This window comes from Xenia sp. Carnegie-2017, unplaced genomic scaffold (assembly GCF_021976095.1).
Source record: "Xenia sp. Carnegie-2017 unplaced genomic scaffold, XeniaSp_v1 HiC_scaffold_24, whole genome shotgun sequence".
NCBI classification, from domain to species: domain Eukaryota; kingdom Metazoa; phylum Cnidaria; class Anthozoa; order Malacalcyonacea; family Xeniidae; genus Xenia; species Xenia sp. Carnegie-2017.
In genome coordinates, this window is record NW_025813487.1 from 13,912,721 (window position 1) to 13,926,166 (window position 13,446).

Sequence of the window (13,446 nt, forward strand, 5' to 3'; positions counted from 1 at the left end):
ACGAATTGAAATTTGTGGTGGAGGTAAGAGGTAGAAAAATATACCAGGTTTACTTTGCACTGTAAGCACTTAATTTTTCAATATATAAAGTTTTTTTCTCTGAGTATTAATTAAACATGAGTTAGTTGACAAAACAGAACAATTTTCCATGAAGGCTGAAGTGTTAGTTTCTTTCTCTGTTGAAATAAACTTATTGAAACAAGCCTTTTCAACATGCAGTTAAGTTTAACACGTGTTATTGGAGAAAAAGCAGAACACTTATTTCACTTAGGGGCTACAAATGGTTCAATTTGTAGATTTTTCTTTATCGTGCAGACTTACTCCCAGACAAACCAACAGATCTCATTGCAACCAAATCTGCATCGACGTACCTCGAGATATCATGGAAACATCCCAAAAACTGGTGTAAAACTTGGTACAAATATCTCGAATCCTCTTACAAGATATCTATTGATTTTGCTGAAGGATACTATGATTGTTTTGATAAAACTCTGGAGGTAACTGACAAAAAACCGTACAACATTACGAATCTTGTTCCTTACGCAACGTATAAAGTTAATGTAACCGCTGGCAATTCTGAAGGCTTTGGTAGATCAACTACAGCTACTTTTAGAACTGCTGAAGATGGTGAGTTCATATCAGTTTTGTGTATACATATCGGCTGTTGTTGCATTGATGGTGTTATTGCCATAGACGACTTTTGAAAGCTCAAATCTTTTCTGGTCGATATTTATTTCAATCATGTTTTTTATACTGTATTATATTTAAGTTAACAATGACAGTGTACACTTGTTAGGACTTCTTTCTAAAGTGTATTTAATATTTTATATAAATCTTTAAAACAAATGTTTTTTTTGTTTAGTTCCCGAAGGTCCACCTTTAAATGTTCAAATTGTCGCCTTAAGCAGTTCATCGTTATCAGTTACGTGGGAGCCACCAGACAAGAAGAAAACAAATGGAAAGATAGTCAATTACACTGTTTGTATTACACATTTGGAGAATGAAACCTGTTCAATGAAGTATATGATCGAGGAACAGCGTTTGGACATAAATAATGTGAAACCAGGGACAAAATATTATGTTCGTGTTTTAGCTTCTACAATAGTGGGATCTGGATGTTACAGCAATGTTACATGGGTATTTACAAATGGATGTAAGTTGTCTATGGTTTATGCACAGGTTTGTTTAAGATGATAAATTTATTCAAGTTTATTTATTTAGTGGCACCTGAACTGTCCACCAAGCAGATTGGAAATACGTTGACTTATTTGTTGCAAAATCCAAATGTGGAATATCGGTAACTATGTATTTTACTAGAGCAAATTATTGTAAAAAACTTAAAGGAACTTAAAAGTATTTTTGAGTTTTCGGATTCATGGCTAAGTATAGGACAGTTGGTTTCATGTGGGATCGAGGTAGTCTAAATATCTCTCTGGGGAAAGCTTTGATGACTCGTCGCTTTTCTTTGGCATTGCGGATGCATGCATAACATATATTTTAACCATTAACAAAAGCAGAGGTTATGCATGTATTTTAAAAATGTTTTGCATTAAATTTGCAGATATTTCTATGTAGTCGCGATGAAAAATGTCACAGAAGAGAGTCGATTGCCTTCTAACTTTAAAAACACAGACTTAGTGACTTATTCTAAGGCCATATCTTCCACACAACCAATGCCGTATATTGCTGCTGTAGTCTCTCGCAGAGACTTTAAGCCTGATTTTACACTTGGTGACGGTGAAACCACAACACGGCGTTCCAATGGTGAAAATTATTATAATGGCCCGCTAAAGCCTGGCACTAACTACAAAATATTTCAGCGCGTTTTCATAAATGATCAGGTGCGACCATTTATTTACGTTTTCATCAGCATTGATTGCTGCAATTTTTATTCAAATATAAATGTTCACTTCGTTTCAGGGTGATTATTATTCCACTGACTGGAGTCCAGTGGCAGCAACTGCCCAAAAGCACAAGTCTTCAGGTTTGTGTTTGCTTTCAATAGCATAAGGAAGTTTATCGATGTCTAAAGTGCAATGATTCAAGATCTTTGCAAATTTCAGTATAGTAAAATGCCTGAAAATTTTTAACGATGAATATACATTTTGTTTGATGATACAACCGATTTAATTCCTACAAATAACTGCCTTAGTGATTTTGTGTACCTCTTCTCTAATTTCATTGCGTTCCAAACCTAATTTATACCATAAATAAATCATGAATAGTTAACAGGGATGAATACATGAGGTGTGAGAGCGGTTACACCCTCAGCTTTACAAAAATGATCGCTGAAAGACAATATTTGTTGGTAATGTTATGATTTGTCATTCAATTTTATCTTGTAGACGGTGGAAAAATTGGAGCCATTGCTGGTGCAGTTGTAGCTGCAATTTTGCTCATTATTTTGTCATATTGGTCATTCTTTTGTTAGGATCAATTCAAACTCTGCTACAGTGCAGTGAACTGCGTATTGTAGTTATTTGACGGCTACTAAAAGTTCTCAAAAATGGGGGAAGTTGAATTTTTTTCGCGAAATTATTAGACGTTTTCTGAAATTTAACGTACTATAGAAGAATATGATTAAGCATAGAATTTTATTTCCTTTTTAACTATAAGAGTGAACGAGAGTGAATGATTCTGAAGAGTATTTGAAAACAATTTGGAACATAACATCAAATTTTTAGACTAAGGATGTAGTCAATATTTGAAATAGGATAATAGTTGTAATACTTTTTATCTAAGTACATTAAATAAGAAATAAAGTTAAATTACAAACAAACAGTGGCGTAGCATGCTCAGTAATTTATTTGAATAAGTTGGGGGGAACGGGATTTTCATTCATTCATAATTTTGGAGTCAATGGAATATATATGAATATGTACAAACTGTCATCTCATTAATTTACCTGACGTAAGAAACAGGGAGTTTAAGTAGATGGAGTTTACTTTGTTACCAACTATATTTGTGTTAGTATAATGTTGCTGTTCTTGTTCTTTCCTGTTTTTGCCTATTATCCCCATTATAATGTTCATTTTAAACTCATCCAAAATTATCGAGTTAATTGAATTTTCTGATAATTTGATTGCTAGAGTGCTAGGAGCATTATGTTTGGCTGTAGACTAGAGATCAACGAAAAAAAAAGAAATGGGTTTGAAGCTACCAGACAAGATTTTACAAAACAAGAAAAATGCATATGATCTCCCAACACGTCCTTCTCTCCTATAGTTTTTTGTCAACCCCTCTCCTTGTTTTTCAACACTGGCCGGAACACCCACCAAAAGACTGATCTAGGTAGTCAGTACTAAACTTCCGCAACATTAAACCCGTTTAAAATTTATATTTGCGTTCGAATTATGTTTGAATTATGAGTAAAATATCAAATTGTTACAAATACAGAAGTACAGAATATCATTCAGAGATTCTCGACTCTTGATATGAAAAATATAGCCAACCCTATCACGAGTTTCTCCGATTCATTAGTTTTTATTAGTTGGAACCATTGAGTTCTATAATAACTGGAGCGGCTATCTCAAGCTTGGCCTTAGATATCGGATGTTGTAAAAAAAATGGCGTATTTCGTCCGTTGCCGCTGAGATTTACCGAAATTGACCGCTTTTCCGAAAATTTCACAATTTCCCACTCCCTCCTGAGGAAAGAGTGAGGAAAATGTATGTGTGTATTTGGGATTCGGCAAGCAATTTTTTGATGAAAATCAAGGTAAAACCTTAAATTCATAACAGCGAGTCAACTGTGGTTGTCAGTTATCTGCTCCTACGAGGATGCATTTATAACTATCGATGAAAGACCTATATGTCGGCTACACATGTATGAATGCAGATGTGCGTCGTTTTCTTACCAGTGTCAAACTTGTTTGATTGATTAAACTCTTTAGTCTATACAAAAAAGTATATCATAGTTCATCTCCACGGTTCACGAGAGAAGTTAGCTTATTTTTTATCATTGTTATTTTGCTTCTTTTCATGCAATGGGTAATGGCTTTTCGCCACAATTGTAGGATTTTTACTTGTTTCTTTAAAAAGTAAATATTAAATCTCTGGATATTTACGGATTTTCTGTAATTGAGTTTCATATGAAATTTCAAAAAGACTCAAGTCTGCATAGGTTTGGTAAATGAAAACAAACTATATTGTATAGAAATTACTTTAAGTAACCTTTTGTGATGTTCTGAAGTGCAACTGCATCAAATACTTGTAAAGTTGTAGCACATTTTATTTTGTTGTATTGATATATGAATTGGGCAAAATGCAAATAATTATCAAAACACTTATGCTTCCAATGGTGTTTATAATTCATTTGTAGTTTTAATACTTCTACCTTTCTTTTTCACTTTGTTTTGTTTTTCCTATATTTGCAATATAAGTACACAATTTGAATGATTAACACAGTTTTCACCTCAATAATAAATTTCATAAGCAGTTGGTAGTGCATTTTGTTCTCTGAGTATCCACATCTGGTGTTTTGTTCATACAAGAATGATGAAGTGCAAGTAGATATGTCATAGCAAGGCAATAAAACCAAATGAATTACATACCTATAGTGTACTTTTATGCTAGAAGCTTAAAAGCTTTTAGAAATTAGAATATTATTGTATTATATTACCTCTATATCATCAATCTCATGATAAGAAATAAGAAGCAAAAATTTGTAGAAAAGCTTTGAAAAGTGAAAACTTTTCTTTAAAAAGCAGCAATAATGCATATGATAAATCTCCATTCTGTACTCTAATAGGTAAATAAGCTCACACTGTTTCTTAAAAAAATATAAGAAATATATAAGAAATATACAGTACAGTAACTTTAAAGGTTTCATCACTGAATCTTTAATGCTTCAGTATAGTGCATTAGATATTAGTAACATTCAAACAACACTCAACTAAAATATTTTGATAAAGATATGACATGATTTAAACATTAAGTTACATAAAACCCAATGGCTTATACAGTTTGAAGCTTCACATCTGCATTGAGTCATCATCAATCTCAGTACAAATGTTTACATAGACACAAACTTTATGGCCTTCCATTTTACATGTTTGTGAATTGACATTTCATTAAGCATCAAAACACACACAACCTTGCCATCTTTCTTTGGATCATGAACTTTAACTTCAAAGCATTCAAGGCATCCTTAGTGAATCCATTGTCTCCATCCATAGAATTTAACCATGATCAAATTAAATAACTCTGGATAGAGCAGACAATAAATCAATTATCTTTACAGCATTATCATTTTTTAAGACTCTGCCTGGTCAATAACATCTTCCAGTCATCTTTACTCCTTGATCTTCCCTGCATGTTGTCAGCAAATAGAACATAACAAGCTCTGCTTCAAATCATGGGTACCGTTGGGGATAATCATTTCTTTTTGATACTTACTCACAGAGCAAAATGTGTGCAGGGTCGTTTTTGCTTTAGGGAAACTATTTTGCAAATAAATGGGTAAGTTTACGATTTCATGCATTAACAAATGACAGAAAAGTATGCAGAATTTTATAAACAAAAACAGGAAAACATCAGTATATTTGGCGTTCAAGTCAGTCTTACAAAATACGATCTGTAATATGTATTTTATGGCTTTTCAAGTGCATGTATAATTGCTATTCAATCGTTGACGGACTAACAAAACAAACAACTATCTCACCTGTGAGAAGCGATATGTTCCTTTTTGTGGAAACTACGACATCCAACAATTGAACGATTGAAGTGTTGGCATTATAAAAGAAATGCCAAAAAAGATATCGCAACAGAATATGGAACTAACGATATCCATATTCTGTGATATCATGTTTGTTTTTGAAAAATTCCTTATAATTTACTATAGACACCAGGGGGAGGTCGATGATCTTATTTTTCTGCAAAGCGATCATTTCAGCGGAAATACGTCCTTTGGCCGCCATTTTTTTGGCATCTCGCCCCAGTAAAGTTAGCCGCTCCAGTTATTATAGAGCTCAATGGTTGGAACACACACCAACGATTATGATGTATGAGCTTTCACTTCCTAAGAATATGAGCAGACGAACCCCAAGTAAAACAGTTTCTTCTCGTCATGTAATATCAAGTAGTCTATTGATATCTTCAAGTAATCACGTGTTATTTATAGTTCAGTTTCTTTTTTTGTCCGCCTCCTGCTCACTTAATGTTTATTAAATTCATCTTTGTCATTCATTTATATCCTATAAACGGTAGAAATGATGGTGCAGTTGCTGCTCCGGGTTGGTTTTTATTCTTGTCGTATTGGCTGTTCGTTAGGATCAATCTAAACTCTTGTACTCGAACGTGCAGTAAAATGCGTGTTGAAGTTATTTAACATCTACTGACAACATTTGATGAGAGTGAATTCTTGACTTGCAATTCAGCCATGTTGGCAGTTTGATAGAAATGAATATTTTATCAGTGTTATTGTTGGCACTTGCCGACGTAGGTGAGCAACATTGTTTGGTAAATCTCAAGAGAATGGTTGCAAGTCAAGAATAGTTCTGAATTGAAATTTAAATTATTAAATGCTCAAATCAAACACTCTGCGGCGACTGCTCACTTTAATGTCTTAATCTATAGGTTAGTTTATCAACCGCTTGCTTGTTCATTAAAATTATTTAACAATGATTGTAATTTGTATAGAAGTAATAAAGAACTTACCTTTTAGAAAGGAAAATTACAACTCAGTATACGTAGGCACTGGATGTACGATTTGGCATTGTGAAAGTGGATTGTATTTTGGAATCATCAGAATATTCTAACCCACTATGAGAAAACTCAATTACTACGGTAGTTCTTACGAAGTGTCTGTTTAACTAGTTAAAGTCGCTGATATAATAACTCAAATTTTCTACCCCACAAATCTTTCGATAATATTCCTCGTGATATAGTCGTTCATCACATGAATTTACCTAACGTGAGAAACAAGGAGTTTTAGTCGATTGAGTTGATTTTGTTAGTGTTAATAAGATGGTGCTGTTCTTGTCCTTTCCTGTTTTGCTTTATATCGTCATGATAATATTCATTTTAAACATTCAAAATGATCGGGTAAATTAAATTTCCTTAATGATTTGACTGCAAATGCTAGTTAACGTTGTGTTTCGGCTTATATTGGTGATTAACAGAAAAGAAGACATGGCTTTGAAGCAATGACACAAAATTTTACAACATGTATAAATCATGAAGCGCAATTGCCTAACTGGTTTCAATTTATGCTTTCATTCCAGTTATTTAAATATTGAGTTCACTGGTTAAATGATGTCATGCAATATGGCGGATAGTAAGAATTTGGACAGTCTTGTGGTTACGGACGAAATTTTGTCATCAAAAAGGTATTGAATTCCTTGTCAATATTAATTGTCAGTTCTTAAATATTTCATTACATTTTTGTTCACTTTGTACTTCGTTGGCGTTAAGTTGACCTTTTGAAATTGACAATCATTAGTCACCATGTTTTGAGACAAAGCTGAATAACAAAGACTCAGCAGACGACAAAATATTCTCCATGCCTGTATTTGTGAGCTATTCGTATTTTTCCTTTTATTTTTTGCTGATGCGGCATCGATTCAAATTAGAATTATAGGTTGTAGTTTCTCTAAATTACATTTATACGAATAAATTAGAAAACCAAGAATCACAGGCAATTTGATATGTAGATCAAAACGTTTTTGGTATGATCTCTGGTTCTATATTTGATGTCTTCAAGAAGTGAATCTTAGAGTTGAATTCCAGATATCAAAATTGCGAGTCGCCTTATCTGATATGATCAATGTAAAAAGTTTTAATATATTTTTGTCTGGTGATTAGTGTCCTTTAAAAAGTGATCTGATGTTGAAACTTAAGTCATTATGTGCTCCAGTCTTTGTGTGGAGTGATTTTTTTGTATAATTACAATGGTTGTATAGCTGTATATAAAAAATTAAAGTCAAAGTAATCCAGTCCAGTATCTTCATTCCATACTAGTTACTTTTATAATTGTGTGAAGATAGTATTTTTAGCAACTGGTCTTTTGATACTTCTTTGTTGTGCTTTTACACCATTTGTTCATCATTAAAGAAGATTCAACATTCAATTACAGGCTTCGACATACCTGCAATAAAACAATAAAATATTCATTATCTTAAAGGAAAAATCAGAAACACGTGCCTACAATCAATACGTTTCTATAAGAGAAAAGTCAGAATCATTCGGATAAAAGGAAATTTCTATAAACATATTTAAATCTCTGCTTTAAATAATTGGTTGCAAATAAATCAATACACTTCTCTTTCATACAAAGTTCATATGTATATGTTTATGCAGTAGCGTAGTCAGTCTGACTTTACTCTCGCTATTTAAATATTTTTTGCATTTAATAAATACGACGAGTTGTTTTAAAATAAACATGTTTCAACATCTCATGATGGCATCTTCAGTATAATAAGAATATTATGTATATGCATGATAATTTTATATAAGAGTAATATGATGCAGTGATACAATTATCAGTAGATTATAAATATTAAAATGAAATACTGGTTGGAACTAATTTATGAGTGTACTTACAGGCGGAATATAGTGTTAAAACGAAAAACGTGAACGTTGAGATTACGATTAGTTTTGTTATTGTGAAATGCTTCTTTTAAAAAACCCCGTCGTATTTATTAAATGCGCAATATCAATAGTGTTTTTACGCAGTTGCAGCAAATATTTTTGTGTTTACTGACCGTAAGAACAATAGATTTCTAAAGAATGTCTTTATGAGTAAATGATTTGTTACATTTATTTATTTTTTGTTTCTTAGGATATAAAAAGGTCGTATGGTCCGTGATTCATGACATATCGTGGCCGGTTCATGATGTTTCTAAAGATGTTCACAGTATGGTGGAAATTTTATCTAAAGTTGAACATTCACAAAGAGCTGCTGATGTAAATAGACCTGTCATTGTTATATGCAGGTAAAACACGTGTGACTCAAATATTAGCAAGTGATTAACCTCGTCGCTCTCGTGGTTATAATTTGGCGGTTTAAGGTCTAAGTGAAGATCTCTACAAGAATTTTGCAACAAACACAAAAATATTTATTTTCTTAATCCAGTGACGGAGCAGGTCACTGTGGTACCTATATTGCTATCTAAAATCTTGTCGACCGAGTCAAAACTGTCCAAGCGATTAATGCGTTCCAATGCATCAAGCTGATCCAGAAAAGACGCCACAGTTCGTTGAAACAGCGGTAAGCTTGTCTTCATTATTCTCTTGAAGCCCCAATTGCATCAACACCCAGCGCTATTTTCAGTAATGGACTATGCAGCCACTACAAAATAGACCATAAAAAATTTTATTATTATTAAATTCGTGTTCGAAAGGGGATTTTGATGTTTACAAACACTTTGTCACATTTATGATTAGGGTTGGGTGATATTTCGATAAATCGATTTTTTGAAGTTATTGTCATGCTTGATGACTATCATGATATTGCTTTGCCTGTATGTACATTTAGCTTTATAGAACCCAAATGATCCTTTTTATTTCCGGAAAACGTAGCTCAAACATAAATTTACCAAATTAATACGATATAGTAAAAGACAAAAGCTAGACTAAATCACTGATATTTATGAAACAATCACTAAAGAAACAATCACTAATCATTGTTTCTTTAGAAATCTGTTATTTTAATACAGTTAGTAAAGATTATTTACATAGCAAGACAAATTTGCAGGCTTTCTATGTCAATTGGTGCACGGTTGTTTTCGTTGCAGGGCTTGACATTTGGTTACCTGCAAGGGGAATTTTTCCAAAATGCTTCGAAAATCTGGTCTGTAAGGACGTGTGGCTTAACCCACGTACGATGCATTGCAGCTGCGTTCCGTTTATCACAAACGTTCACTAGCCTCACGTGTGTATATTTCATCAAATCTTTGTTTTCGAAAATCTTTTTCAAATCTTTGAAAGTTTTTTACAAATCTTTAAAACCTTTAAAATGTTTTACAAACTTTTGTTTAGCCTTTGAAAATTTTTGTTTTACTTGAATCTACGAGATAGTTACTCATCAAAAAAGGCTTTCTTTCCCGCGTATTTGACCAAATAACACGTCGCTTCCTCGACAACACCTTTTTCCCAAAACCTCCCGTCATTACTGCTCACAAAAAATCCATCTACTTCTGTCTTTTTTTCACAGGTATGCATTCCATTCAAATACACACATAAATAAATCGCCTTAGTGCTGCCGCTTTTCCGCATGTACTAATCAAATTTGTTTTCCACCTTTCTTAACGTATATTTTCTTTCTCCCCTTTAAGGAAAAAGTTCTCAAACCTCAGAGATTGGATGTTCTGTTTTCATTAAAGTGTTATAGCTGTACGTATTGTATATGGGTCAAATCACACGTCATTTACACATCGGATTTTCGTAGCACATGAGAATATCTCCATTTGAAGGTAACCAAACCTCACGGCTTGCGTTATCGAGCATTTTTGCTAACATAAACATGTCTGGAGATACCCCCAATATGGACGACTTTGAAAGAATTTCCTCTTCTCACGATTCATACAAACTCTCCCTTAATGAGGGCCTCATAATCAATAGCTACAAGTCTTCACTTATTGACAGTATAGTAAAAATACAGTAGAGCAAGTCCATTGAATTTTTTGTGCTACGTATATCTCATTGCGCGTATGATTACTATATTGACAGCTAGTAAATTGATTTTTTTTTGAGTAATAGGAGTGCTGAGCTGGCTAACGGTAGTCTGTTATCTAATTATATGTACAGCAGCAAGTTTCTTAGCTTTGATTTTATTTAAATGTCTGGTTTATTTTAATGATCCTTGGTTAAGGCTGTTTGTCCTTTAGGTGACTGGCATTGTGCATATGTGTTGCTATACGGGCCGAGAAGACTAGAAATCATTAAAGAATCTTCGTGATCACGTGATCTTAAGAAGAAGTGGATTTTGTACCTTTAAAGAATGCGGTATTGTGCCGATATGTCTATGGATTGATATCATCAAAAAATCTCCTGTTGAGTAATTTGTTTCAAATCAACACTGCAGTATTTCCTTCATTGTCATCGAGACGGTTAAGTTTATACGCTAGCCGAGTACCTGAGGATACACTATACACATGAGTACTTAAGGATACATGATACACATGAGTACTTGAGGATACACAATATGCATGAGTACTTGAGGATACACTATACACATGAATACTTAAGGATACACTATACGCATGAATACTTAAGGATACACTATACACATGAGTACTTGAGGATACACTATACACATGAGTACTTCAGGATACACTATACGCATGAGTACTTGTGGATACATCATACACATGAGTACTTAAGGATACACTATATACACGAGTACTTGAGGATACACTATAAACATGAGTACTTGAGGATACCAATAATATTTTATTTTCTCTCTATACCCCCCTCCCCCTGTGGGATTTATTGTTGTCATTCAAATGAGGATTAGTAAAGGCGAGAGGCTAAATAAAAAGAGGCTGGGGACTAAGTAAATTTTCACACAAATTGTTTTCGCATTTTATATGTAATTCACATGCTTCAATATTACTTTTTATTAAAATACCCAACCCCATTCTTTATGCAATGTCGTCTGAGAACCTGACAAAGTCCATACTTAATGCACATAATCTCGTTGTTCAGAGACTTGGAGATGAATGTATGTCAAGGGTTTGTTTTTTGCCACCTTTCAAATGTGTGATCATTAAAAGGGTGAGGTTGGGTAAAATAGGTATGGAGCTGTTAAAGTGGGTACTCGAGGATACTTGAGGGTACTCGAGTGTACTTGAAGATTTTAATTATGGTGTGTCTATGTTGTGATGTATACGCTTTAGAAAATATTTTTGTCTGATCGAATTTTTTTTAACATATGTTGTTTGTGCTTTTACGTATTTAGAAAGCTAAGCTTGAGGGAAAGAAATCTGGTGTTGATAAAATGGATGTCGATTCTGACGTAAAGGAATACCAACCATACTCTTTTTCTGATGGTAAGTTGCTATAGAATTGGATTTGATAGTTAAGATTAAGAAACTATCGATTGCATGAAATAGATTCGATTTATTAGGTTTTATTTAAATGGTTTTGGAACACAGCCAGTAATTCGCAGTTCATAAATTCATGACGCAAACTGCTTGAAATTTTGAAATATCTTTTAAAACAAAGATCAAAGAATAATTTGTCTTTTAAATTGCCGGCAGAACGGCCGAATTTTGTGATTCAAGAATACTTTCTGTCGTTTCCTCCTTTCAAAAATACATTTAACATATAATGGTTGCAAGGCTTGCCAAAAGATTAAAGATGAAATGAAGCGCGCATCTTTTTAACAAGCAAACACGTTTGTATTTCCAGTCTTATTGGGCTCGTCTAAAGGTTAACATCAAATCTGTTAGTAAAATTATGTCCTTTTGATTGCCCATGATGCAACATTGTGTCGGTCTGGCGTCATCACTTCTGCTTCAATAATGGCTTTGCCACTTTGCCAAAGATTAAGTATGTAACGAAGCGTGTCTATTTAACAAGCGAACGTATTTTATATTTACAATCTTCTTGCACTGGCATCAAGGTTGACAAATTCTACTTAAGTACACATTTTGTGTAAAACCTTGATTCGTGGCGTAGAAAAGCATTAACGTGGAGCGTTGCCCTCTTTTCGAGGTAAATAATCTAACCGTGTATTGTTGTTATTTCGTGGTACGCGCAATAAATCGATTATCGCAACAATTTGGACACTGTTGACTTCATTTTGGAGAAGTGTTTTGGATAAAGTGAGGAAAATCGTTATTTCCTTTTCAACACTCACTGATAGCGTTTTGACGAATGTTCCCTATAAAGGCCTTTAAAATATACGAGTTGAAATCGTTGGGGAGAAGATTATTCACTACATCGTTTGTTTTCTGAATGAAGTGCTCTCCTGGAAAAAGAATTATTGGTACGTTATTGATTATTGAAACGTGAGTTTTTTTGTACTCCAAAAAGTGAAACTTCAATCGGATTACATTGCAATTATTTTGTGTTGGCACGCGTAGACTCTTAGAAAACGCTTAACAGCATTTCTGATATCGTTTTGCGCCATGATCGAAGTATTAGTTGGCATTATTTTGATATATTTTTTCTGGAGAGTTCTCTTTTTCTATTGGTCACATTTAACGTCACGTGATCTGCCACCCGGTCCATTTCCCCTTCCCTTTCTGGGAAACTTAAATTTGATTGGTACGACCGTTCATATTGATTTGGCAAAGCTTGCTAAGAAATATGGCGATCTAATGACAATCTACTTCGGAAGCGAGCGTGCGCTTGTCGTGAGCAGCTCGGAAATGGCTCGGGAGGTACTCGTGAGGCAATCATTTGTTTTTGGTGGACGACCGTTGAACCTACCTTACGCGGCCATTTTGTTTAGTCACGATGGTAAGAATATCGCTTTTCGAAAGAAATTTCTCAGCGTTGG

General features: G+C 33.8%; 2 protein-coding genes across 5 annotated transcripts in view; both read left to right on the forward strand.

Moving 5' to 3' along the window:
* The window catches only part of LOC124450299 (ubiquitin carboxyl-terminal hydrolase 14-like), an 86,059-nt gene that overhangs the window by 64,969 nt on the left and 7,644 nt on the right, over positions 1 to 13,446 (forward strand). For 2 of the 4 annotated variants that reach the window (XM_047000938.1, XM_047000937.1), the window contains exons 2-4: positions 10,274 to 10,411; positions 10,826 to 10,943; positions 11,899 to 11,989. In XM_047000938.1, coding sequence (XP_046856894.1) covers positions 11,938 to 11,989 — 52 coding nt within the window. In that variant the 5' untranslated portion in view covers positions 10,274 to 10,411; positions 10,826 to 10,943; positions 11,899 to 11,937. Of the gene's footprint in view, positions 1 to 8,789; positions 8,933 to 9,977; positions 10,153 to 10,273; positions 10,412 to 10,825; positions 10,944 to 11,898; positions 11,990 to 13,446 lie in introns of those variants that run through there. The other 2 variants (XM_047000939.1, XM_047000940.1) reach the window with 2 other exon arrangements.
* Positions 1 to 13,446, forward strand: part of LOC124450288 — a 76,608-nt gene that overhangs the window by 2,866 nt on the left and 60,296 nt on the right. The gene's annotated exons all lie outside the window — the stretch shown is intronic.